Source organism: Aristolochia californica, unplaced genomic scaffold (genome assembly GCF_029961685.1).
Source record: "Aristolochia californica isolate CCGP_79_NKW_82.1479 unplaced genomic scaffold, dmAriCali1.0.hap1 SCAF_13, whole genome shotgun sequence".
In the NCBI taxonomy this organism is placed as follows: domain Eukaryota; kingdom Viridiplantae; phylum Streptophyta; class Magnoliopsida; order Piperales; family Aristolochiaceae; genus Aristolochia; species Aristolochia californica.
In genome coordinates, this window is record NW_027181804.1 from 6893423 (window position 1) to 6921339 (window position 27917).

The 27917-nt window shown below is 38.7% G+C and overlaps 2 protein-coding genes across 3 annotated transcripts; one reads left to right on the forward strand and one right to left on the reverse strand.

Annotated features, from left to right (window-relative positions):
• Positions 1 to 629: 629 nt before the first annotated feature.
• On the reverse strand, positions 630 to 11744 carry LOC137949073 (uncharacterized). 2 transcript variants are annotated; one of them, XM_068795345.1, is made up of 8 exons: positions 7465 to 11744; positions 6271 to 7335; positions 5910 to 6154; positions 5688 to 5832; positions 4109 to 4313; positions 3665 to 3988; positions 2289 to 2983; positions 630 to 1616 (listed from the first exon to the last, which is right to left on the reverse strand). In XM_068795345.1, exons 1-8 carry the CDS (start codon positions 11272 to 11274, stop codon positions 915 to 917), a joined length of 7191 nt encoding a protein of 2396 aa, XP_068651446.1. In that variant the 5' UTR covers positions 11275 to 11744; the 3' UTR covers positions 630 to 914. The 2 variants fall into 2 exon arrangements, with proteins under 2 accessions (XP_068651446.1, XP_068651445.1); XM_068795344.1 differs by having other exon boundaries at positions 6271 to 11744.
• Positions 11745 to 18372: 6628 nt separating this feature from the next.
• LOC137947869 (tubby-like F-box protein 6) lies at positions 18373 to 23617 on the forward strand. Its single transcript, XM_068793687.1, has 4 exons — positions 18373 to 18886; positions 19431 to 19518; positions 22207 to 22327; positions 22594 to 23617. The coding sequence occupies exons 1-4, from the start codon at positions 18545 to 18547 to the stop codon at positions 23396 to 23398; spliced, it is 1356 nt and encodes a 451-aa protein (XP_068649788.1). The 5' UTR covers positions 18373 to 18544; the 3' UTR covers positions 23399 to 23617.
• The last annotated feature ends 4300 nt before the right edge of the window (positions 23618 to 27917 follow it).

Consider the following 27917-nt stretch of genomic DNA (forward strand, 5'->3'; position numbering starts at 1 on the left):
ATTGCACATATTAATACAAAAAATAATTCACTTTCACTTTCAATTTAGAGCTCTATAGAAGGAGAGCTATAGTTGGCGTCAGAGTTAAGCAAGAGAATCCTAGGAGTCAGTTCCAAGTAGGAGTTTAGAGGATAAGTTCTCCTATTTTAGGATTTTTTTTTTTTTTAGAATGTATGCAGGTAATATTATCCTTAGAAAAATATAACAAAATTATAAGATAAAAACACGATTGATCTAATACAAAAAACTATTTAGTACAAAACATAAAAAACGGTTATATTAATCATTTGATCGTGATTGAACAGCTGAGATAACCACTGAACAAACAGTTGAGATAGTCGTTAATCATAATCAAACGATTAAGATAATATTTCACATATTTCACACTAAATAATTTTTCGTATTGGATCAATCTACATATAAAAGTAACAGAAATTTTGTAATAAGAAATATGTAAACTGCAAATATTTTAGAGGAATGAATAATTTTGCAACTTTTTATCGGAATAAAATAATAAATTACCTTGGTGTAGAATCAATTCTTGTAATACAAGACAACCTTCTCTGCCTAAAATGGCAAAAACGTAGGCTTTCTCCCATATGGCCGACAAGATAAAAAAAAAAAACAAATAAGAGAATAACACTTATCAATTTAGAAATCAACTGCACCTGAAAACAGAGTTCTTTTGTTCACCGGAGGCAAAAAATATCAATAATAATAATAATAATAAAAAGGCGAGCCATAAAAACCATTCTTATACAACACCTATGTGCTCCCTAAACCACTCCATTGACAAAACAACTCAGCAAGTCCCACTCACCAACAAAAATAGCAACAAGCTAAACAACGTCGCAGCGCATCAATTCGATTTCAGGCCAGCCTTCCTCATCCAAATATTCTCTCGTTCTGAAAATTCACCTCGTTGTCGTTGGGCCACTTGTTGCAACCGGCTTTGCAACGTAAATTTGCCTCATCTTCGAAGACCCAGAAAAGTTTTTCTCAGTCCCAGCAGTCTGGCTCCTTACTTGAAATCCGACCCTTCTGTGCCATTCGCCTGCAGAATTACTCTTCTGAGAAGTCCCACTGCCTCTTTGATCCAAATATCCAATAGGGTGAAGATAAGATGAACTCTGTTGTTGAGAACTTGAAGATTTATATGTAGCATCAACACTTTGGCTGTTGCCACTGCTGCTGTTCCCATTAGCGTTGCCAGTGATATTTCCACTCTCGGTGGCATGTGCAACATTGCTTCTTGATGAGCTCTTAGCAGCACTCAGAGGCCTGCTGCTAGACCCATGTGTGGAGCTGTAAGAAGCTGTCCGACTTGTTGATACATGGGAACCATTGTTATTAGTCGAGTCCACAAGACCAAGTTCATCTGGAAACTGTGACGCCGAGTCAGCTGCAGAAAATTTTCTATTACTTTCATGTGGTGTTGAAGCTCTAGGCTCGTTTAACCTTTCCCCAGTTGATGGGTCCGCAGACAATCCATGGTTGAATTGAGACGGAACTGCTCCATCCACTTGTTGTTGTAAAGGCATCGAAAGAGGAACAGAATGGAGGGGAGATGCAGGAATGTGAGCCCAGCGTGCTTGCATTGGCATATCTGCAGACGACTGAAATTGAGCATATTAGATCAGAAAGTATGCAAAGAAAATTGTAGAAGACGACCTAATAATAAAACAAATAAACTAACAGCAGTTATCAGCAACAACAGAGTGAGAAGGGTCAGCCTCAATCATGTTTAAGAAATGAGAAAAGCAAATAACAAGATTAGTCAGAAATGAAAAAGTAATAACTGCCATGAGGTTACAAGAAAACAAGAGTTTCCTCCTAGTAGCTCAGCTGACAAGGTCAAATAATAAATTAAATGTGCACTGGTTGAGGTAACTTAGTTCTCCCCTGGCCAGAAAGAACCATCTGTACCGAGCCTTAACCAAATAGCACAAGTAGAAAGAAACAAATAGAAGTATGGGGTATGCATGTCCTTAGACCAATCACTCGTAAATCTTCCAAAAAACACTGTCAATAAATGTATACTCAATAAAGGAACGTAGAATTAAAGACAAACAGATGGATGAGTTATTATTTTCTATCTTTTATCAATTTGAATGTCAGGCACACAAATGCACCAAACATAAACCAAACACCTATCAGACTTCCAACTCACAGAGAATCCAACATGTGGCCGTGAAGCTAAAGGCTGAATCTACAATTTCTTTATCTCCTAAAAAATGAAAATAGTTTAAAATTATAAAACAATAAATGGGCATCAAAATGTTATTCACCTGGAAAGGCGACATGTCAAACATGGCTAAGGGAGAAGCCATTGGCAAAAGAGGGGATCCAGGAGCCAGATGCTGAATAGGGCCGGGTATGTTCTGAGTATTCCTCTGAGTTGAAGCAATATTCATACTATTCATGCCATTTTCACTAATACCAACAGCAGAAGAGACAGGAGTGTGCTTCCAGTCAGGCTGCTTTCCAGAAGGAATATAAGTGGTTCCCATGAAGCTCAATCCCACCTGCCCAAACTGCCCAACTGGAGCAAAATGGTTGTAAACCACCATGTGAGGTGGACCTTGCATTCCAGGAATTCCTGCAGGAGGGCTGATAAAATGGCCACTGAATCCAGTTGGGGGGCCATAGAAAGAATCAACACCAGAATGACACTGTTGCCAGGCCCCAATTGATCCGGTTGTTGATATGTTACCTTTTTGAGAATGTGATTTGGTGTTTGCAGATTCATCTTGAGGCCCAAATGCAAATATTGGGCCACCCAACATTGGGTTCATCTCATAACACGGAAAAGGTGGCGCACTCGGAAATGGGGATAACATAGGGTTAGAAGTGTTTGACGGACTAGTCAAAGGAGGCCATAGAGATAAAGATGGAGTTTCAACAGACAGATCAGCAGGAAGAGCTACGGTAAGAGACTCTTCACCCTTCGAGTGATTTGATGATTGTTGATTGCCAGAACCACCTGCCAAATGTTCAATATTTCAATATCATGCACGAGTAAAACTAATATGTTTCCACTGAACAATCAGAAAGAACCAACATTCTCCACTTCTTTTCAAACTAGTGAAAAAATGTTTCAAAAACCAAGGCATTCAATGGAAGTCAAAATGAGAACATTTGTACCAATACTGCATATCCAGAGAGCTTTAGAGGTGAAACAGAACGTTGGATAAAGACTGAATTTTATCCTAATTCAAATTTCTCCCAAGCTCTTTAGGATCTTGTATAATCCTCCTCCTGCTTTTCACCACTCAAGAACGAGAATTATCCTGGGATCAAACAGAAGACTCAAACTATCTAGTCAAAAAGTAAAAGACTACCCAAAAATCAAGTATATTACCTCCTCTGTATTTTTTTAATAATGGTGATTGCATTCACAATGGAATGACAATGGAATGACAATGGTGGGAAGCTTAATAATGAAACTTTACTCCTTCCAACTTTTTATTGACTCAATCAGAAGGACAGCACACACAGCCCAATCTATATCATGGAGTTCCTTATTCGTTTGTGTATTCTCAAAATTACTTCCCATAAAAGAACTATTATTGATATGTCAGCACTACTCAAGCAAAAACATAAATTATATTTCGCAATTGTGAAGAGCATTTGAAATACGTTTGGTTTTCCTGTAAACACCCACCTCCAGAAGACAAGCCACCTACATCCGAACTTCCAAAGCTTTTGGCATCTGCGACAGAGACACCACTCCCCACCACCTCATCATTACTAATAGCAGCAACAGCAACAGCTGAAGCAGCTGCTTCAGCTTCAGCCTCTGGGTCTTCCAGCTGAGCACAAGATTCACCAGAGTGCTTCTCTTTATCATAAAATATAGAACAACCAGCTTCTGATGCAGACAACTTGTGCTCCATTGGAACCTGTGACCTACATGAGCCAGGTGGTCCAATTCCATTTGTAATAGAACAGGTGCTTGGTGGAAGAATTGTAGGAGATGTGACAGCACCTAAATCAGCCAACAAGTTAAACTATTCAAAAGGAGTTCATTCAATTTCAAAGATGCAATGATTAATTTTGTTATAAAACTGCAATGTTACCAAATTTGGTTATAAAATTGCAATCTTACCAAACTGAATTTTCTCCCCTGCAAGAAGGGAGTTCAGAGGGCTCGCTGCTGAGGAGAATGGTTTATTGTCTTGTGACAGTAATGAAGTCGACAGCTTGTTGGGCTCCTTAACAACATTTGCATGGTCAACAATATGAGAAACATTTGCATCAAATCGGCCTGGCTTCATAGCCTCATCAAGTTGAGTCTGAGTCAAGGCCATAACCTGAAAAAATAAAAATAAAAAAATGTTACACTAAGTCAAAAGTGTTTTCTATGATGTGAGAAAATACTATCAATGGATTCCAAATTTATGATTTCTGTCTGAAACATAAAGATGAAAGAAACAATTATTTCATGGAATCAGATGAAAGAAACAAATATTCCAAGGAATCCAAAGATATAATATCTGACCAAAACAATTAGGGTTAATGATATGAACCATCTTGTAAATAGAACTTATTTCTTCTGAAAAGAACTAACTTAATTCGGCAGCAGATGTGCTTGCCAAGCAAGGAACTACCCTACAATCGCTTATTGTCAGGGATATGCTCCCTCCTCTTTTGTAATTCTCTTGTTTATATAAATACATCTTTATGAAAAAAAAAAAAAAAATACACACACACACATAAACATACAAATAACTAAAACCATCTTGTCAACAGTTTTTTCTTCAAAAGAGAACTACCTTCGAAGTATATAAAAGCTACCAACATCACCAGAAAATTAACTAGTCAGTTTGGATGGGCAGGGATCAAAGATTTCAGAAATTCAAGCAAGCCTAACCACACGATCAAAAAAACATTAACAGATGTCTAAAGTTTATAACCAATAAGTCAATTTTTTGGTAGGGCTCCTCCCCCATATTTTTCTCTTCAATAAATTTTATACAATATTTAAATAAATAAATATATAACTAACAAAAGGGTCTTCATCAATCCATTAGAATTTGTCTTGTGATTGGTTTTTATGATCCAAGGTCATCCAATAGTTTTGCAGACACTCTTGCTAAGGAAGGGGCATCCATCCAATCCCTCATTGTTAATGATCCTACTCCTAAGTTTTGTTTGGCCCCTTGAAATAAAATTTCACCCATCTCAAAAAAAAAAAAAAAATAGAAAATAAAATAAAAAGTCCAGTAGAATCATATGTATCCATTCAATTTTCAAATCATGGACAATCCACAGAACATTTAGATTGTGGGTCTGAATGGCCTATAAGTGGGCTACTAACGAATTGGCTCATCAAGTGAGAAAGGTAAGACGATGGCATCCATAACCTTAAGATAAAGAACGAATCTTTAGAAAAATGCCTTAATACATAAAAAAATAGAGCACGAAGATCAAAAATAGAAGTAAGAAGCAGGTATCCATTCAAGGTATTTATAGTAGAAGTTTGAGAAACTGAACTACATCAAATATGCAGTCATAAATGTGGAAGTAAAGGGCAAAACGCCAAATCAGGATGCCCAACTCTTTATTTCCAACTTATTATCTGTCAGAAACAAGATTAAAATGCACCTATAACAGCTGGAAGATCTTTAGAGTAAGAAACGAACTCATCATGACAAATACCTACTATCAGAAATAGAATTATGTACCTGCTGACTAATGCGTGGATTGGCCCAAGGAGCTAAAGAGGTAGGAACATTCTCCATAACGGAAGTTTTAGTTTCAAATGGCAAGATTGGTATAAAGTTTGCTCCAGAACTGGATATGACAGGTGTTGGACCTGCCTGAATTGACCTAAAGAAGAAGGCTTGCAAATCAGAAATCGTAAAAGAATGAACAGATGATTATAACATCAGAGTGAAATAACATACTTGATATTGAGAGATCTGATACTGGCTTGAGCATCTGTACTCAATGTCGGAGTGCCAATAGGAGGCAGTGGTGGAGATGCAATAGCAGTGACAACAGGCACTTCAACATTAACTGTGTTCCGCCCGTCTTTTGCATCCGATTCTGAATGCAAACTTGACATGTCTCCACCCATAGAAGCTGATGTTCCCCTAATTGAGCCGGAAGAGACCGTAGTTTGAGGAACAGACCGTGGCTTTCGAGGTGCCTAAGTCAAAGAAAAAAATAAATTAATCAAATTTATCGTAATGGTTGCAGGACATGCAATAGACAAGATTTTTTAAATGGTGGAATTTATAGAATGAAATTGAACAACAATTTTACCTTAATGACCCTTGACTTTGCTTTAAATTCCTTTTCCCTCTGTTCTCGGCGGTCATTTAGCATCTGCCTCTTAGAGCGGACTTCAATGAAATCATCTTCATCACTTGGAGCTTCAATACCAGGCTGCTTGAAAACACGAACTACTCCACTTTGCAGAGGAGGATCGACATCATCTCCTGAGCTGCCATTAATGTTAGACTTTCCCTCTAAGGCAGATATATGCCTCTTTGAAGGAGCATCTCTCACTGGTGTTCTCTCCATCCTGCTTTCAGAATCTTTGTTTCGTACATTAAAAGAACCTGAGGTCTGATAGCTTCCTGGTTCAGACTTTACTGGTTTATTTAACAAGCCATCCTTCCTACCCTCACCCTTCACAGAATTTCCAGACACTCTTGCATTTGAAATCAACTTCTCTTCCTGCCCTGGGCAGCGTGACGAAATCAATCCTTCTGCTTGCCTCTTATCAACATTCTCTCGCACCCTAAACTCAGTTCGCCGAAGATTCCGACGAACCTTCCTTTGGAGGCCACAAGAATCTGGAAGTGGAGCTTCAGATGTTGGTGAAACTAAAGATCTGGAGCCATTACTTTTTACCGTATAAATAAGCCTCTTTCCCTTACTTGCAGGAGCTGCACCCGGAGCCCTGGAACCATTATAAACTCTATCACTTGAAAAAGACCAAGAAGACTGGCCTCGTATTTCTCCATTACTAGCATCAGATCTATAATTATTTCTCTGTGTTTTATCATGTGGTGCTTGATCTCCAATTTGAGAGGTTGAATGGGTTCGCGCTTTACTTTCATCGAAATGAGAATTCTCAACTTGGCTTGGACAGTTAGATGCTTCCTTCTCAGTATTATCTGTCATTTGTGATTCACTCAACTCCTTCCCCGAATGTGCTTGAGATTGGTCCAAGAAATCTGGACCAAGGCCAGTCTGATTATCAGTAAGCACAGAAGAAACATTATTGGTCAAATTAGAGGCTCCAACTGCAGCGTCTCCAGTTTGACTGTGGAGGGACCCCCCAATTTGTTGGTTCAAAGAATAGTGAGCAGGAACACTGGACTGTAAAAAGGACATGGTTTGAGGACCCAATGGCAAAATCCCTTGAGAGATAGGAGATGTATATCTCAGCTGGCCAAACTGAAAGAAAGGTGGCTGGGAAGGATGAATCTGTGTGAGGGAGGAACCTACCTGAGAATGAAGATGAAGAGGCATTTGAATAGAACCAATCTGTATTGCTGGAACTGGGGATGGTATGAGAGAAGGCCCAGAAAAAAGACCAAATTGCAGTTTAACAGGTGGGACCTCAGTCTGACTTGGAACAGAAGCAACTGAGGATAAGACAGGCTGAACCGATTGGGAGGCCAATGCTGAGCTAACAGAAGATGTGACAGGATGTTGTTGAGGCGGCAAGAAGCTGATATGTTCTTCCACAGTGTCCAAGGCCTCAGCACTGCTCATAGGCTGGATAACCAAATCCTGAAATGTCTTTTCAATGCCATGTAACAAATTAGCACCGCTGTCCAACTTTCCTTCAGTAGAACTGTTGTCAGTCTTAAAACTCTGGCTATCAGTAACTAAGCCAACAGTAGCCCCAGCCTCTTGCATTCGAATTGTCCTGTCATTGTTCTGGGAACCCTTCTCAAACTCCTCACTACTCGGTACTCTGACCTCAACACCCTCATCAAAACCAAGAACTAACTGATCAATCTTGTTAGATCTACTGTGCTCTTCTCCTAAGTGCAAATCTGCAAACTCATGGGACAGGTGAAGATTCTCATCCTCTCCTTCATGCACTTCATCCTCTTCCTGATATCCACCGTCTTCCTCCTCATCATATTCTTCTTGCTCCTGTAAATCTTCATCATTTTCAATAGTCCACTCTTCATCTTCCCCAGGGGATACTATATGTGAACCCATTAAAATATTTCCTTGCACATCTCTGGATGCCGATACAACTTGATTATTATCTGAAAAAGCAGTCTGTTCAGTCTCAACAACAGCATGTGAACCAGGTGACCCTCCAGCATCATCCAAGTCATCATGGGAGAGGTGAGTAGGAGAATTAGGTGGGCTTGAGACAGAAAGAGAAGACTGTGAATCACATCTGAGTGCATGCTTCTCAGCAGCCTGCTCATGCGGTTTGAATTGCTCATGACCTGATGAAGTTACCACTCCAGACTCCATAAGTTTCTCCTGATATTCACCTTCATAGCCCATCTGAGCCATACCTTCATTTCTTCCAGCCACATGAGGGAAACTCGTTTCATCATCCAAAAATGCTGAAGAATCAGGACGGTCGGGGTTGGTCCTGAAGGTACTTTTGTGCATAGAAGCTATTGATGGAGGAGGGAGAACACGAGGCTGTCTCATGGAATGGCGAGACCTACTAAATGATGAAAACCCATCAGCCTCTGGATTCTGATAAAATCTATCTGAATTAGGAGAATGAGGAATATTGCGCAACCGATTTTGTCCCCAGCCAATATCAGCAAACTTGTCCATGGAATTCTCAGAAAATTCATAGTCAAATTCTGAGTTTCTACTGTAATGGTCATTCTCTATAGGAGCATTCCACCGCTGCCCTCTAAATTGAGGGAAATCCTCCACTGGATGAGGCTCTGACATCCCTCCTTTCCTCAAAGGCATGACACCTGGACCCCCATACAAGTCTTTTCTCGGCAGTGATTTCCCTCCGTTAAATTGCTCTCGCCTTGGGCTGCGGTAACCATTGTCAGGATCGTGTAAACCTAAATTTGAATTGTTCCCATTCTCGAATGCATCCCTCTTCCAAGAATTGACATGTTTCCCTCTATCCACATAAGCATTACTCCCGTCCCTCGAAGACTGAAATCTCAAACCTGTCTCAAAATGCCTGTTTAAACCAGATGAATCTGAGGAGGCAGAACTAGTGATTCTTTCCACCATTCTCTCCCCATCTTCCCAATCACCGATATCTGCTACCCTCTGGACATCTCTTTGGGTCAATCTTTCCTCGACCTTATCATTATTTGCAGATTCAGCCTGCCTTTTAGCAATCCTTGCCTCCAACTCCAACAGCTTTTGCTTTGCAGCCTCTTTTCTCCTCTCTTCCTCCAAAAAAATCCTCATTTTTTCCTCTTCTCTGGCAATTCTCTGCTCCTCAGCTTGCTTTAGAGTCTCAAGCCTCTCCTTCTCTGCTCTCCAGGCAGCTTCTCTAGCCTCTTCCTCAAGCCTTCTTCTTCGCTCCTCCTCTTCCCTTGCCAGTCTCTGTCTCTCCTCCTCCTCCTTTCGAGCATGTTCCAAGGCTCTAGCTTGCTCCTCTGCAATTCGTTGCCTTTCTTGCTCTTGCATTTTCTGTACTCTCTCAAGTTCAGCCTCAAAAGATTCCCTAACCGGGTCATGGAAATCTGTCTGTTTCACATCCTTCTTCTTCTTAAATACAAGACCTCCTGAAAAAGGATCCTTTCCATCAAAGCCCGTAGCCCCCAAAGTGTCCTCCATGTATGGTTTCGCATTTGAGAACAGGCGTCTTTCCCTACCAAAATTTAGTATGGGATCATTGACAGAAAACCCTTTACTTCCCAAAGAAAAAGAACCCTTGGGCATTGAACTGCTATGAACTACATCATTCCGGAACCGGTTGGAAATGGAGTCCCCATAACGGCCACCACTATTCTGTCCATTCCCCTTGTTGCCAAATATTTCGGCAGAATGAGCTCCATTTTGCAAAGTATTTCCATAACTTGACTCTCTTCTCAAGTACCTAGAATCCTGGGAATTATAAGAAGCACTGCCAAAACCATCACGAGAATTGTCCCTGTATGTTGAATCATTATGTTTGACAGTATTATCTCTGCCCATATCTCTACCGAAACTGAAAGACCTTGCACCCATCCCATTTCTGTCACTTCCCATGTCTCTTGAGTTAAACCCATCTTTTGGAAGCTGTGAAGCCCTCCATGAGCTGCCATCTCGTCCTTCTCTACTAGGTGTTTTCACGTCTCTCCCAAAAGTATCACCTCTAGAAAAGACCCTCCCATTGTCAACATCACGAGGTACTCGACCATCCTTAAAATCATTGCCCAGATTATGTGAGATTCCAGGCTTAGGTATATTGAAATCTCTTTCACCTCGCAAGTATCCATGATCCTTTTCTCTGTCAGTAACACCATGACCCGTATCACGTTCATCATCAGCCCAATCAGATGTGTGAGCTAACCTGACAAGTGGAAGTGGGACCGAAAATAAGCTGTCTTGTTTTTGTGCTTTTTCAGATACACTTAAACTAACTGACGACTTGAGACATGACTCTACATTGTCCTCAGAAGTAGGACCCATGGTGAGGCGAGAAGAACGAATCTGAGGTCGCATATGAAGCTCTGATACCGAACTTGACATCTCCAGATTTTCATGTGATACTTCGTCATTTGCTCTCTGCTTATGTTTTGGTAAATCTTTCTGCCTCTGACTAGGACCTGAGGAAGTTGAGGGCAGGGTTGCACGTAAGGACGGAAAGTCTTCTCCCCTCAAAAGAACAGCTTTCCCCACTGAGATGACAGTTGCAGATGAACTAGCTGTCGGGGCAGCCCGAGCAGCAGGTGGCATATAGGTAGAGGCTCCTACCGTCCCACCATCATGGGATGCTACAGCCTCATCATTCTCCAAAAAGCCAGGCTTCGTCCATCTCATGGCAGAGGTGGAATGTCCGGATCCAGATCCTGCAGGCCCGGACCCTCCGGAACCACCAGAAGCTGACAAGTCGAACCTTTCGTGCTCCTTTCTCAATGATGGCAAGTTCAAGGGGGGTGGAACTGAAAGCCGGGGACCCGTCTTTGGACCTCCAGAAATGCTACTCCTCGGCCGCGAGAGTACCACCATACCACCACTTCCATGACTGGCAGGCCGAAATCGCGTCCCGGTAGAGATGGAGGCATGGGATGTCGAACTGGGGTTCCTACCATAAGATTTATTAAGATTCACAGACACAAATTTGCTCCCCACTCCGCCAGGATTGGCCATGAACGTCCCGCCTGCACGACCTTAATACTTGGGAAGGCCGCCACAGCATCAAACACTTATCTTATATTTCCCCCTCCGATACAAACAAACTTTATGCAACAACCAAATACCAATACAATGGCAAAATCTTCCGACCAACAAAAAGGATCAAAGATCAAACCCTATCAAGCCCTTCCCAAGTCTATCAAGCAGCCCAGTCAGACGCCAGTCGATTAAAACAAATATGAAATCAATCAAGCTGTCTGGAAAAACAGAAAGTACTGCTCGTTCAGTGCTTAGGGCTTCTCTTCCTCATTCTCTTTGCTATTTGATGTTTGAAGCGAAGAGAGAGTAAAAAATCGGCAGGCGATAGTAAAAGGATTAGGAGGATACCTGCGGAGTATGATAGGAGGGTGAAAACGTTAATCCGGCGACATTTCGGAAAGCCCTAACCAGGGGGAGGAGCTTCTCAAAAGAGACAGTAAACAGCAATCGGGAAAGACGACAAAGATGAAATAATACGCCCAGGGGCACGCGAGTTTCCTCGCCTCCTTAGGCCTCTTCTCGCACTTCCAATGCAACCCTTCGCGGGCTCGCGATCGTTGTTCGTGCATGGTGCACTTCCTTCGTACAAGAAACACGAGATCCCATCCGTTGATATCGATTTTACGAGTAAAATTGTTCACACTGGACCATCTTGACCATCAATCCGTCTCACTAGGACACTAGACAGCGATTAAATGTTTCAAAATGTTCTTCACTGGCCTAGCGCAATTTCTTTTCATATATAGGACTCAAAAGTCATATACATATTAGCTCGTGCATTTAATATCTTATATTATATGATTTTATCTTAAGATTAAAATTACTAAAAATACAAAATAAATTTATTATATATCATGTATTATATCGACAACTTTAAAATCTTAGATGTACAAATTTTGACTTTGCTCGTGGGTTTTGGACTAGATGTTGATACTTGGAGGACATAACCACGTTTGTGTCATAAATGCTGCCCCACACGACATAGGACATGTCCATGATTTAGGTGAAACTAGTGGGATGATGCAAGTTCTAATACTAGACAAAAAAATGTCATGCACTAGGAAGATATGCAAGAGAATCTACTTTCTCTACAAACTTGGACAAAAATGAGATGGACAAGGAGAAAAGTATAGAAAATGCATTTCATATTACAAAACCACTTAAGGGTACATTTGTATTAATGGGAAATCATAGGAAAAAATTACTAACATAATTTTTTATTTGATTAAAAAAAATAGGTGTATGTGTTATTTTTGGGGTGGAAATTTTTTTTCTCTTGATTCCTGTTGCCTTTTAAAAAATGTTAAAAATGATATAAAATATTTTTTTTTATTGTTCCAATAGGAAAAGTATTTTGTGATTACCCACCTCTTGTTTCAATATTATTTATTACTCACAAAATTTTATTATTCTATTTTAATGTGAACACTAAACACCATAATTAATTTTCTCGTTGTTTACTATGGATTTTTTTATCATATTATTTTGTTTTGGCAGCACAAACTGTCTCTAAATAAAAAATAAAAAAAAGTGAAACGTTCAACAAAAATGTCAGATCTCCATTCCCATGGTTTTGATGATAACAAACAATGTAAAGACTATGATAAGTTTTAAAGAATTTTAATACAACAAAAAATCCAAAGAAAATGCTTGTACCATTGTTCAAATAAGGGAATTATTTGAACATGCTCTCAAAATAGAAAAGGCAAACACGATGAAGGCTATCCAAACAAAAGTGTCATTCAAACGTTGTGAAATAGCAAAAGATGGCGATTTGAACAAAGACAATATTTGGAGTTTTACTAAGAAGTTTGTTCTTCAACCATAAACAATATTCACTGAGTGTCGAGAGAAAAAAATAAAGTTGCCAGAAATATGGATTTTTAAATAGAAGCATCGTTCGGATATTGCGAACCAACAAAAAGTTTTTGAAGAAATAAAATGTCCAAACATTTGTCGTATTTGAATAATGACTCGTGAATTCAAGAAGACAAAAGAATCTTTGAATAAGGTATGTTTGAATCTCATTCCCCCTCAAGGTGTAGTTTATAACTTCAACTTGCAATAAAAATGATTATTGGTCTTCAATTTCTTTTGTTGAAACAAATATTATTGACAAATACAATTCTTCATAGATGCAAAAACTTCGTCTTTTGTGATCCCCTTTTCTTGAATATTTTGGTCACATAAAACTTACCACAACATATAGAATAAAATACATTTTTCTTGTACTTCTCCCCCTCAAGTTGGGAGGTAATAGCAGTGATCCCAACTTGAACCAAATAACATAAATGTAGTAATAAATTCCTCCATCACGGTGTCCCAAGTATAAGTACGACACCAAGTACAAACTCTCAAAGGGTAGAAATGGGTGAGTGTAAAATAAAGGATGGTAGGAGAAATACTGCCAAATAACCAATGTGTAATGGGTAAAGAGGAAGATAAGATGTTGAGGCCACCATGTGTTTTATTTTTCTAAGAAATTCAAATTTCGCATAAGACAAACCAATGCCAATAGCAGTTAGCAAACAATGAACCCAAAGCAAGCAACTGTGGATTTCTTCTTCAGATATGATGTCTCAATCAAATAGACACAACAACAGTAGTAGAAATGAGACAATGCCCAAATAACATGCACCACATGTGCAGTTGTATAGTAGTGGATAACCAATAAATAATTGAAATCCTTAAGGGTAATAAGGACACATGAAATAGTCCGCAGTGAGTCCATCAGTGAAAAAGGAAGTTGCACCAAATAGTATGTTGGAACCGAGTCACAATCCAAGATAATAATCCAGTAAGAGATAGAGAACCGAGTCGAACTGAGTCAAATAGTAGACTAATATAATTGAGTTGTAGAAAAAATATGTATCGAACTCGGGACTTGAACACGTATAACTGTGGCAAAAAATAAGTGGGTTGATTCAGTTGACCCGAACTTGAGTTGACCCAATCGAGTTGACTCAGCTGACCCATCTCGATTTGACTCGATTGAACAGAAGTAACCTCGGGTTGGTAGATTTGCTGGATTAACTCGGCCTGGTCCGAGTTGTGTTCAAAACCGGCGCTCAATTAAATTCAGTTTCCTAACTTAGGGAAACATTAATTTTGCAACAGTAGTTTCTTCCTTGCGGTGCTGGTTTCCAAACACTGCAACGATGAACCAGCAAGATTCAACTCATGTTGTCAACGGCTCGGAAGAGTTTCAAAACACCAGAATAGTGTTGTCTTCTCTGACAATGGCAACAAGACTGTGATTCTCGTCAAAGATAGGTCAATAACGATTTGATAGAGGCAGAAATAAGGTAATCGTCGTCCCCGCTTCCAAACAGAGTGGGACAACGATGAACCACGGTAGAGCGTAATCTTAGCATAAATAGAATCTTGATAGAGATACTCGGCAAACCATCGGCAACAACAATGAAGGAAAAAAAACTCATGATGTTGGAAATAGACGAACCAGGCAAACGAAGTAAAGAACCGACGACTCGATTCTAGCAGATTATCCAATGGCTTAATCAAAATAATTTTGGCAAGATTAAAGACGATGCCAGTAGTGAGTTTGGAAATCGGACAACAACAGCAGTGATGAACCAACTCAACTCATCCGGAAATAAATAATCGACAAAGACTTGATTGTCAACAAAACAACAAACATAGGAGAAACTTTTAATTCAGCAACCAACAATCATCTTCTTTCCTAAACAGCGCTGGATAGCAGAACTAGCTTCCTGACATATTAAATTCAACATACCGATAATAGGATTTTTCAAAAAAAATTAGTATAAGATAAGTTTCCAAAAATCAATAAGTCGTTGTCTTCCTGAGGTAGAAATCACCGAACAGTAGTAAATAAGGGTATATGGATTGAAAAAAAAAAGAAGGTAGATACGAACCTAAACCGCTAGAGATAATAGATCAGAAAAGGATCACATTAATTTTGTGGGTTGACCGTGTCAACTAACATAACCTGCTCTAATACCATGTTGAATTTATGGAAAAGAGAAAAACTCCATTGACTTGATGTAATCAGAGTACATGAACCCCTATTTATAATCAAGGAAAGTAGTAGAGTCCAATTATAATTAAACTACCCTTGTCCCAATTACTCTCAAACTCTAACAATTAAAGATAAGTCCTACCTTAATTAAATAACTCAACATAAATAGAAGACTAACACAACTAAAACACATTTTGGCTTTGTAAGATTTCTTATTGTGAGAATCATGTAAGAGGCTTTCATATTTTTTCTTCAACGAAGTATATATTCAAATAGTCAATCTTTACACAAAAATTTACTATACAACTTGAATGTTAGAAGAGAAGAATATTTTAGAGTGATATACTCGGCCTCAATTCAAACTTCATAAGTCATCAAAATTAATAAGTGGGATACCATTCTGATTTTCATATCAAAACAAAAATTTAAGTATTTTTTTTCTATTTTTGAGCAATGTTTTGATTGTTTTTGGCTAGATGGCAAATTTTCACTTTTATGTGAAAATGATGAGTTTTTAAACATTAAAATCCGATCAATTTAAGCAATTTTGTATGAAACTTTGTTTACCAATGGATGCTACAGGGTTTTTGAATCCTCTTTAAGTTGTCACTCACATTTGTGTGCCCTTTGGTTTGAAGAAAAGTGTTTATCCTTAAGGTTGTAATTTTAGCTAAGCCCTTTCCTTCTTGAAAATTGAAATTGGTTGATAGTATTCCTTAAGGTTTGTTGCATTCTAGACTACTAATCATACAACTAAGCGGATGATTAATTATATTGTTTTGTAGTATATACTATTAAGCTCTAAGCGTGATATAGGCCAAATCCATATGAATGAAGTGCTCTAAAACATTTGACTAAAGTTGAAATATATGGTTTTAGAAAATATTTGTATGTCCTATGTTTCAAAACATACTCATACCTAAGAATCAAAATCTTAATGTATATCTACTTTACAAAGCTAAAGTTCTTGAAAATTTTCTATTTTTCACAGTCTATTGGTCTTCAATTATTCATTCTTTTCCAATGTGTTTTTTCAATGTGACTTGATTCTTCATTTGGCTCAAGGTCTAGTGTTGGATTTTCCAGTTCTTCCTCATAGACATTGTACCTAAGTTACTTGAAAACAATGCATATGAAATGCTTTTAAATTACAAATTGCTAGGTTACTTCTCTTGAGTTTTGTTATCAACCAAATTACAGAATGAGTCAACCTATGTCAACATCTTTCTCCCCTCTCTCATTCTCATGCCCCTCTTGATTTCTTAAGTTCTTCCTTCCACATCTCTTATTTTTCTTCTTCTTTTCTCCTTCACTCTTCTTCTCTAAATAAACAAACACGGTTAGGCCCTATAATTTTATAATATTAAGTTGTGAACCACTATAAATCACTACATATCCATGCCCCAATTTCAAGTGGGGTGTTTCCCTTCACCCTATTCCCACATCTATGGGAGGAGAAGAAGCCCTCATTCCTGGGTTTCTGATTCAGTCAAATTAGGTGAAGTTCTTTGTGAAACTTGTCCTAATGCCCCCTAGGGAGAATGGGGGTGGGGGGAGAAAGGGAGAGGACAGAGAAAAAGAAGAGAGGAAGAGGGTGGGGGGGGGGGTGATGGCCGAGAAGGATGGGGAATAATGGAAGAGAGAGAGAGAGGAGAGGGAGGGAGAGAGATAGGAGATGGTAATAATGGAGTATTTGTTACTTTTATATGTTCTCAATTTGTTACTTTATTTATATATTTGATTTCACTATGCCTCTTTTTAAGCAAGAATGTTACCTCTTCTCACCTCGCCTTCCAAGGGGGCCATTTCACAAGAATGGAGCACATAAGCTACATATAGAAAATGAGAGGTGAAGAAAAGGCTGTTGGGCCGTAATAGAGGTATTTTATACTCATGTGTGCCAAATTCTGAGGACTACTACATTAGGGTTTCCTTGTCAAGGGGGAGAAAAAGAAGGAGAGAAAGAAGAGAGGGAGAAAGGGGAGAGGATGAGATAAGGAGTAAAAGAAGGTGGATGGGGCTTGAGTGGAATGGGAGAGGAGGGGTAGAGAGAAAAGGGGAGAGAAAACGATTGCTACTAGTTGCTTGAACAAGGAACCTTTTAAATAGTGAGCCTATTGCCTTTAGCTTATTTTCATTCATTTTCAACTAGTATCTGAATGTTGTCTCACCATTTGAACTATTTGTTTTGCCAATTCTCGAATAAGGCTTTAACTTCTATCTAATTTTTTAATTTAAATATTTAACAATTATTATTACAACTAGGTTTATGACGATCTCATGACTGAAGGTCTCCCAACAAGGGGAACAATGTTTCAAGCAATGGAGAGGGAATGAGACGAGTCAGAGAAAGGAACCTACTTACAGAGTTGTAATTTTGTTTTTATATCTAGTGGCATTTTCATAAATGTGAGACAAAATCCTTGTAGAAAATAGTGGATTATATATCATTTTATTGTTAACCGCATCGTAACAAATGGCTGTTAGGGTCCTGGGTGTTCAGTACCTATGTCTTCCATTCCTAACAGGCCGGTCTTTTGGATAGTATTAGCTAGGTGCTTAACAACATACACAAATACAAACAAAACCCCCCATTTTCATCTTAACAATGAACAAAATAATTCAAGTCAACGAGGTTTTGCCTTTATAAATGGGAAGATATGCCACTTGTGAGGGATTAGGCTAGGAAGACGTGTTGAACTCTGACTCGAAGGGAATCCATACGGGTCTCACTGTGACTAGCAAGTGGGAGTTGGTGAGCTGGGTTAGGAGATGAATTTTTTTCCCTTATAGGTGAAGAATAGAATCAAAACTCATGTGTGGGGTCCATGATGTAAAAGATTCTTCCCTGATCTTTTTGAAAAAAAAGGGAACAAAATGGAGGGCTGTGATTTGATTAAGTCCCTAATCTGCATTTTAATAACCTACTTATTTCATACAAAAGAAGAGAAAACAAAGGGGCAAGAGTAAAGAGTAAACGCTAGCTTTAATCAACCAAAGGAAGGAAAATATTGTTCCTTGTTCCTAGTGCGCCTTTTAGCAAACGGCGGCTTATACGCTTTATCGTCGTCCTCATATTCGCTTCTTCCCAAATCCCAACTACTGTTTTTGGGGAACGACTACCCTAACTGCATCTGCTGCTTGCAAAAGTCCACTTTACCCAGATTCAGACTCTCTCTCTCCCTCTATCTCTCTATGTCACCTGTCTTCATTCAAACCCTAGAATTTGTGCTTTAGTTCACTGCAATGTCTCTGAGGAGTATTGTGCAGGATGTGAAGGACAGCATCGGGAGCTTCTCGAGGCGGGGATTCGACTCGAGGAGGCGGAGATCATCCATCGCGTCCGCCTCGACGAGATCGTTCGAATTTGACTTGCTGGACGGGGAGCAGAGCTGCTGGGCCGGACTGCCGCCGGAGCTGCTCAGGGATGTGGTTAAGCGACTGGAGGCCAGCGAGAGCACGTGGCCAGCAAGGCGCAACGTCGTCGCCTGCGCGGCCGTCTGCAGCTCCTGGCGGCAGATGTGTAAAGAGATCGTGGGTACTCCTGAGATCAGTGCCAAGCTGACATTCCCTATTTCCTTGAAGCAGGTACTTTTGGGTTTATATCAAGTGTTATTTCACATGCTTCATTGTAAATCTGGTGAGTAGTGTGGGGTTTTTGCCGGACGGATCGAGATTTGTGGCGCAAACTTGCTGTACTATGTAGTTCTGCGTCACCTCTGCCTGGAAGGTCTGCAAAATTGGAACTTTTTGATTAGTAATGCTTGATGAGAAGTTACCTTTCTGATTGACAGTCATCTGCTACTACAATCATCCTTTTGTGTTGTGTACTAGTGCTAATTTCGAGCTTTTTAAGGAAACGCTCTTTAGTGCAACTTGACGGGTATGCGTAAGTTTTTGGCTTTGTTTTTGTGTTTTTTGGACTTGTGGTATAGGAGTTACCTTCATTGGTTCTAGTGTTTTAAAATCTTAAGGAATTATGATCTATAGAAATTGGAAGAGATGGAAGAAAGTAGGAGAATCAGGAGCATGATCGTGCTGATTGCTTCTGCTTGTTGTCTAAGTTATTTGCCTTTTTTCCACTAGCTGTCCGAGGCTTTTTCTAATCAGATCAGATGTTTGACCACTGTAGCCAGGACCTCGGACCGGACAGATTCAATGCTATATTAAGAGGAACAAGGCAACATCAACTTACCACCTCTACCTGGGTCTGAATCCTGGTAAAACTTCTTCTGAATTATTTTGATTTAGAAATATGTATTTTGTGCCTTTCTTGTTTGACACGTGCAAATTTTGACTTTTTAAGTTAGGTTTTCATATTTTCCTCATAGATGCCAATGCAGTTTGATTATCTACTGTTTTTTTGTAATTTATTTTATAAAAGTTAACTGAAAATTGATAACCAAAGGGATAGTGTTTTGTAATTTGTTGGCTGAGAATGAACAATCAAAAGTGATAACTCTAGTCTTCATTTACGATGGGCTATTCTTTTTATTACATTGTTTACGTATGAATTCCTTGTTCAAAGTGAGCTGTATTGGTGTTGAAAGTTGTGCAACCTAGTGGTTGCAAAGGCTAACAATGTGACCTTGCATTTTGTGCTGATAAACTATTTTCCTTGTTACTCAATTCTTTTGTCCAATTGGTCAGGAACGGCTTAGAGACTATTCTTAACTGCGCCCCTCCTCTCGTCTTGCAATCTCAAACAAACAAAATGCCAGACTATTCTTAACTGCTGCAGAGAGGCGGACTTTTTAAACTAATGCAGTAATGGCAGCTACATGCAAGCTCCCCTTTATTAAGTTGGTGGGTTAATGTAGGATGGTTCTGGAAACGCTTAAAAGTCTTATCTTTTACAAACTATTGAAAATTTTGGTTGCAGCGGCATAGACTTCAAACTTGAAAGTTGTTTTGGAAGAAATTAGGTCAATGTTGTCAGGATTGAACAGTTCATCTGAAAGTGTCTCTTCCCCTGGTTTTGAAAACTCAGAATGGACCGAATTTAACCAGCTGACCCATCCAGATTTGCAACCAATCAGTTCATGCAGAGGAAGGGGCTTCCCCCTTCCCTCTTCTCTTCTTCCACCCTCCCTCCTCCAACACAGAGGAATGGTGGGCTCCCTCCCACCCTACTTGAGCAGAAAAAAATGAGGTGAAGATAGGGGACATGGTCCCCCATCTCCTCCTTATTAGGGAGGAGAAAGGAAAAGGAGGGAGGTGCCATTCTATTCCCCCTATCTTTTTGCTCCATCGGGGTTGGTAAGGGATCCCTCCCTTGTGCGTGTGTAAAAGAAAGGAGGGAAGAGGAGGGGGAGGTAGGAACTCCCCTTCTCTCTGGAATTCTTTTTTGCTTATGTTATAATTTTCATTTTTAATTACCTTCCAATGCTGACCACAAAAGGTTTATTCCTTTTGATCCAGATCCGGGCACTTTCTGGGTTGCTAAACAGTCCAATTCTGGCAAGTAGCGTGATGGTATAGTATAACTGAAGTGGTGATGAATTTTGTTATAAAGAAGGAAATGGGCTAGAAACATCACCATCGTATAAAGCTAAATGGATTCATTTTAGTGATATCCTGTGGCAGAAGCTTGCTGTAATGTATTTGATTCTGGATTGTTGCGAAAATGCTTTTCAAACGTGGGCTTTAATATGCATGTAAAATAAATTGTCTTAAAAAATATAAATTTCTGGAGGAGATTTTGCCTTTTCCTCATTGTAGGAGGTGTTTTCTTTATCTTTTTCACGAAAGTGTTGGATTATGTTCGTTTTGTTACCAAGAATGGGATTCTACTGCTTGATCCTATTACTCAAGGTGCTTGGTTTCAGTTATAAGACTGGGTTTATCTTAAAATTGGAGGAATATCAATTCAAGTATTTTTTTTTCTTAATTTTTTTTGAAGGATATAGCAAACTAAATTGAAGGTACCATTTGTAAATTCAAAGATGTAAATGCCCTTTTTCCCTTAATTTTAAAATTTTCATTATCTTTTCCTGGAGTGTACAAGATGGACTAGATCGGAGATTGTGAAAAAGAAACTGTGCGGCTTTCTTTGGATGCTGGTTCTGCTTCACTTTGTTGTAATCTAACACCCAGTAAGAATAAATCGTCCCATGTGTCCTCTATGGTACAAACCTCAACATCTATAAGTTAATGTTTTTGTTCTTGGTGGAAACGTCCTCTCCCAACTCATGGTAAGTCTGTTACCATATATGAAATTTTTAACTGATCAAGTATCTGGTGTGGGAAGTGTGTAGGTAATATCTTTGGAAAAACATGCATTGATATGAAAACAGAATTAGACACCTCTCTGCTGTCTGTTTCTGGTTGCTCGAGGTATACCATTAAGTGGTTACAATAGAGACTACCACTGCAAAATGCTACAAAGATATATACAAAATTTTGACTTTTCTGTGGAAGACTGGTGATACTTTTAAAGTTGGTTTCTCATGTAAACAAAGTCTTCGGATACTTTCTCAATATCTGAAGGAAATTATGTCTGCATGTCTTGGAGTCATGTATCCCAAAGCCATCAGGTTAGAATTGTACTTTGCAATTTTTTTCATGTGTAATCCCATTCTTTTTTGTGTGTGAATTACATGATTACCCTCATGGAATATGTACTCTTAGGTCTAACAGAAGAGTTTAAGAATTGTTTATTTTTAATGTGAAAGCTCTTTCAAATTCTTTGAAACTTTTCTAATGTTTTTGAGGTCATAATCTTTAATCTATCCATTATGATTGCCTGAGACTGCCCTCTGAAAAGACTACAACTGTAGACCACTTGTGATTTCTTAACTAGGGTTTTGGTAACTGATACTGATGTTGCTGAGGAAGTGTAGCTAGTTAGTATTCTTTCATACATATAAGCAAGAACCAATTGTGTCCTGTATTTCTTTTGGATGTAGAGAATGGGAAATTTCTTCTTGCTGCTCGGAAAATCAGGCGTCCTACTCATGCAGAGTACATTATATCTCTGAATTCAATGGATGTTTCTCGAAATAGTGTCAGCTACCTTGGTAAACTAAGGTGAGACCTCACAATAACAATAGCCAATTGAATTTCAGTGAATTGTTAAGTATGGACAAAGATTATGTGTCCAAATAGTCAGTTCCTCGATAAACAAGTATTGATATTATGTATTAGGTGGCTCACCAATTTGATGCTTATAACCAGTGAAAGAAGGCAATGTCACAAGTTATTGTGCTGGAGGAATTCTTAATTTCTGATATACAAACTTGTCTATGACATGATTTATGCTGATCATTCTTCTTTTCTTCTTCATCTTCTGCAAGGTCCAATTTTCTGGGTACAAAATTTGCTGTTTATGACAATCAACCACCTTATCGAGGGGCTGTGACATCCACAGGCCGTTCAAGCCGCCGATTCTACAGCCGTAAAGTGTCTCCCAAAGTCCCATCCGGAAGCTATGGCATTGCTCACATAGCTTATGAGCTCAACATGCTGGGCACAAGGGGTCCTCGGCGCATGCGCTGCACCTTGCACTCGATCCCTGCCTCAGCCCTAGAACCCCATGGCTTCGTCCCCACATACCATGACCTGCCTGCTCAATCACTGGAAGATTCCTTTTCTACTCTTTCTCTCTCCCAATCTCAGCCTCTAGACTTACCGGATGATCTCAAGTCGATTGATTCATCTAGGTTTTATAGTAGCACAAGATTCACTGAAGTTTCAGTTGATGTATTGGGAAAAGAAAGCCCGCTTATATTGAAGAACAAAGCTCCAAGATGGCATGAACAACTTCAATGCTGGTGCCTTAATTTTCGTGGTAGAGTTACGGTTGCTTCAGTGAAGAATTTCCAGCTTATTGCTGCTTTTGGAGAGGCTGCAGAAACTAACAACAACAACAACAACAACCAAAACCACAATAACAATAATAACCACAATAACAACAATACTGTTGGAAATGCAGGTGTGGGGGCCTCACAATCAGGGTCCAGTGAGAATGACAAGATTATCCTTCAGTTTGGCAAGATTGGGAAAGATTTGTTTACTATGGATTATCGATACCCTTTGTCTGCGTTTCAGGCATTTGGGATATGCCTGAGCAGCTTTGACACGAAGCTAGCATGTGAATGAAAGGGTATGTGTGGTTGTACTATTATCTGTTCGGGTTGCTTCTATTGTTGTTTGATGTTGTCCAAATGATGTAAAAAAAGAGGTCCTAGGCCGAGTTGGAAGGACAGGATTGTTATTACTGGACCATCGTGTTTGCAAGGATAATGGAATCATGTCTCTTTTTCCCCAGAACAGGGCTTTGAGTTAATCTTCTTTGTATGAAACCTGTTTGATATCCGAGATAGAGTGATGCTCAGTCTTGATTATGATTGTGTTTTAGAAATTTGTGGAAATTTAACTGTTTTGGGAGGCTGTGATTCTCTAAAATTTGTAAATCGTGTTTATCATAATAAAGTTCCGAGGCGCATGTGATTCCTGCTGAGTTCTATCCATTGGAACCTATAATTTGGTGACGAGTGAGCAGCTGATCAGTTCTGTTGGGGTATCATAATGAACTCAGCAATGACAATCATCAAACTGACGGCTTTCAGCACTTTCTTCAACTTCTCTGGTGTCATGAAGGTCGCGTCGTGGCCGGAGAAGAAGTACCCACCTTCACCAGTGTTGCAACGAGTTCATGGAGCATCAGGCTTGCCAGTAACGGTCCGATGGATCTGTAAAGACAAAAGTACAAAAAGCCATCAGATGAAGATTAGTTCCAGGAAAACATGGGTTGTTTCAATGAGGAAGACGCAAATGAACTGAACCTTACCCTCTTCCAATCCGATGTCTCTCTTTTGCAAGTTCAATTTGCTGCTGGAAAGCTTCATCCTTGCCAGAACAAAAAACCTCTTACTGCGAAGAAATTTCGTGCAAGCTGAAAATGTTGGAAGGAATCGCACAAGAGTTCACGAATTCATGGAGATAGAATGGTAGCTGATTAATACCTGCAACTAGAAGTCGGCTTCGGTCCCCTGCGGTCACTTACGCAGACAAATCTGAAAAATGTCACAGGTCAGTCCAGTCCAACGTGTCTTTGTAATTAGTCAAGAATGGCAAGAACAGAAAGAACCCACTAAAAAAATTGATTTCATATCAGATAATTAAGAAAAAACGTACTTATATAATCACTGGAAACTTTTAAGTTACAAAATAAACTTTTAATTTGATTACATTAATTTTAATGTCATTTAAATTATTAAAAAATTATAGAATTAAATAATTTCTTATGTTTATACAAAATATATAATAATTTATAAATAATATTTGAATTATACAACACATGATTTAATATAATTATAAGTTACATTGTGAATTATTTTATTTATCCAAACTTCAACTAAGCAATGGTAAACAATTACCAAATTTGTAAGTAAATTAATAAAAAATTATACAATAATATGTGTGCTTTTATATAATAATAATCAACTAATATACTTGTTTTATAAATTATCAAAGCTTTAAGTGACAAAATTTATATAGTATTCATATTGTTTAAGTAATTAATTAAAATTTAGTCTTGATTAAATTAATAAAGAAAAATTTACCAAACAAGTAAGCTTTAAATTAATAATAACAATAATATAAAACTAATTTATATAAAAAAAAGAGCCATTAAAGAGAAACCTCCTGCCACTATTGGCAAGGGGGATTTCTCTTGTAGTTAGTGCAGACAAGAAGGGGTGTGTGGCTTCCTTGTCCCCCTCCCACTTGACATCTTGTTACACTGAAGAAAGAAAAAACAAAGAAAAAAATGTGTTGATTTTCAAGACTCTATGGATTTAGCTCATGGAGAAAAAAAACAGAAGAGACTCATTGGGAGAAAACAAGTGGAAGAAGAAGTTATGGACTTATGTCCTAACCCTCTCCCTAAAACTCAATTTATAGATGATAAAACTATATTATTATAATTATACCCCTGGAACTTAACCTAATCACATCAATGTTATCTCTTAAGAGATGACTTTTTATTTACCATCCTGTCATCACTATATGGACATTCTCTTTGATATGTAGGCCTTGAGCCCATCTTCTACATCTCTTGGATGTGTGGGATCTTCCTTGGTCCTATGAGTTTGTGCCCATCTTCTATCACACTTGGATGTATGGGTCTTCCTTGGTCGTGTAGGTTGTTATTACACACCCGGTCCCACCCTGGGCGACTTTGATCCTGGGGTTAAGTACTTATGACTTCTGCTCCTAACATGCTGGTCCTTTGGGTAGTATTGGCTAGATGCTTAACATTTGGTATCAGAGTCAGACCTACGTTGCGAGTTCAAATTCAGGCAGAGACACCTTGTACTAGCGAAGGGGGCGACCTAGAGGCCGGATTAAAATTACTGGTAGGTCCAAAGTGGGTCGGGCCAGTGTCGCTAGAGTAGACCGTCACTAGCGTTGGGCCGTCATGGACGTCGGCTCCCCCCTACGGGGGTGTACTATTACACACCCGGTCCTGCCCTGGGCGAATTTGATCCTAGGGTTAAGTACTTATGCCTTCCGCTCCTAACAGGTCGGTCTTTTGGGTAGTATTGGCTAGGTGCTTAACAGTTGGGCTCATCTTCCAACAAAAGGGAAGAAAACAAAGAGAAGAAAGGAAAGTGAAGAATCCATAGAAAGTGAAATTCCACCTCTCATAGTGGAATTGCATTATCCATCATTTTTACGAAGAAACAAGGTAATCTACATTATTTAGGTGAAGTAGATTTCATTGTAAATTTCCAAGTGGACTAATAGGTACATGCATCTAAGCACATATTTCTAATGATTTGACTCTATGCGATCATTCTAAGAAAGAAAATCAACTTATACAACAATTTATGGAGCTCTAGAAAAAAATATGAATAAATGCAAAGACATAAATATACTTCTATCCACCAATACGCCTAAATTGAAATTTATTGTAGGGCAACTCCACTAGTTAGTGGAATACCCGATACTGCTAATGGAAGATATGATGCAACAAATAATGACTTCAAAAGCATGATATTTTTGTTTATCCAAAAAAATATTTAGATCCTATCTAAATTCTCCATTGTATGTACAATTGAAGAATTATAACTTGAGCTTTAAGAACAACTAATTGGCTCTTTGATAGAGCTATTACGTGGATGTAGGGAGTTTCTCCAACTATATAAATAACTTGCATTTTTATTATTTTTTATTTATTTAAATCATTAATTTAGCGGGTATCAAAGCAAACAATCAAAGCATGGGTGGTTGTTGCGAGACCTCCTCTTGTGTTTGCATTGAAGCTTGCTTTGCAAAGTGATCAACATCAATTTCTTCTTGTATTCCCTGTCTATGTGTTACAGAAGTAATCGACAATCTTTCAACTCTTATTGAGGCCAAAGGAAAGATTTCCTAAAATATTGAAGCTCTGAAGCATGTTTTCTAGTAAAAATTAGAAGCTGTAAATTGTCATAGAGAGGAAGAATATGATAGCCATGACACATCCGATTGAAAAATAAAGACAACCCAGTCTACTGGTTAATTTCATATCGATTCCCATAGCCAACCAAGTAGTCTTTATGTAGCATCTAGTCGACTTACATAGCCAATCACTTGATAGGGTAGTCTTTATACAATTTTTGATGAACCTATTTTACGAACCAATCAACAAGTTTTCCTTCTAACTGCATCTAGTCAACCAACAATGCCAATTGGTTGACTTGATAGTCTTACAAGTTGACTTGACTTTACACAAAGTCAGTGAGATTCTTGTTTTGCTCTAGTTTGGGTATATTTTGCATACCTTCAATCATGTCTACCTCTTCCACAACCTTGAATAGTGACATGCAAGTGCCCATTCAGCTCAACACTATGAATTATTTTATTAAAAAAACTTGATATAAATCCATAACTTTGTATTTACATGCCACAATGAAGGAACTATACCCAGTCCAACCAAAACCATCTCCCAAACTATCGATGATGACAGTGGCATGACAATTGAGACTATACTTGAAATAATACTAGTTACAAAATGATACTCGAGTGTCTTCTTGGATCAAAACCACAATTTTTGAGGACTTACTGCCACAATTGATCACTATTTCTAATGTATTTATCCTATTGACATTGATAAATGCATCATATTCCATGCAAATTAATGCTTAAGTTATGCAAATCAAGCATACAAGTGTTCTATAATGACCCAACACAATTGTGTGATTAACTAACCACATTTGGTAAAACCACCAAGAACAACAACAAGGTACTTTATTTGACTGATGGTTTAAACTACAACTATCATGTATTTGTACATATAATCACCAATCAACCTTCCTTGATACACTTAAGAGTCTTCTACCACAATTACTTCTGGTAGAACAACAACTATAATATCGTTCTTTGGTTCCACTTTGATGTCTTAGCAGCCCAATTTCAAACTACACAAAACCGAGGAAGGGGCAATCATGTTTAAAGTAGGGGTAGTAGAGGTCAGAATAGTGACAATTGGCAGCAATGAGAAAGGTCACGATCAAATGAACAATGGCGAGAGGATACCATGTCAGGTATGTGGGATATGGTGAAAAAGCTACAAACTATTATTAAAAATATAAGGAAGAGGAAGACAATTTTGAATATTTTTCTTTGGCTG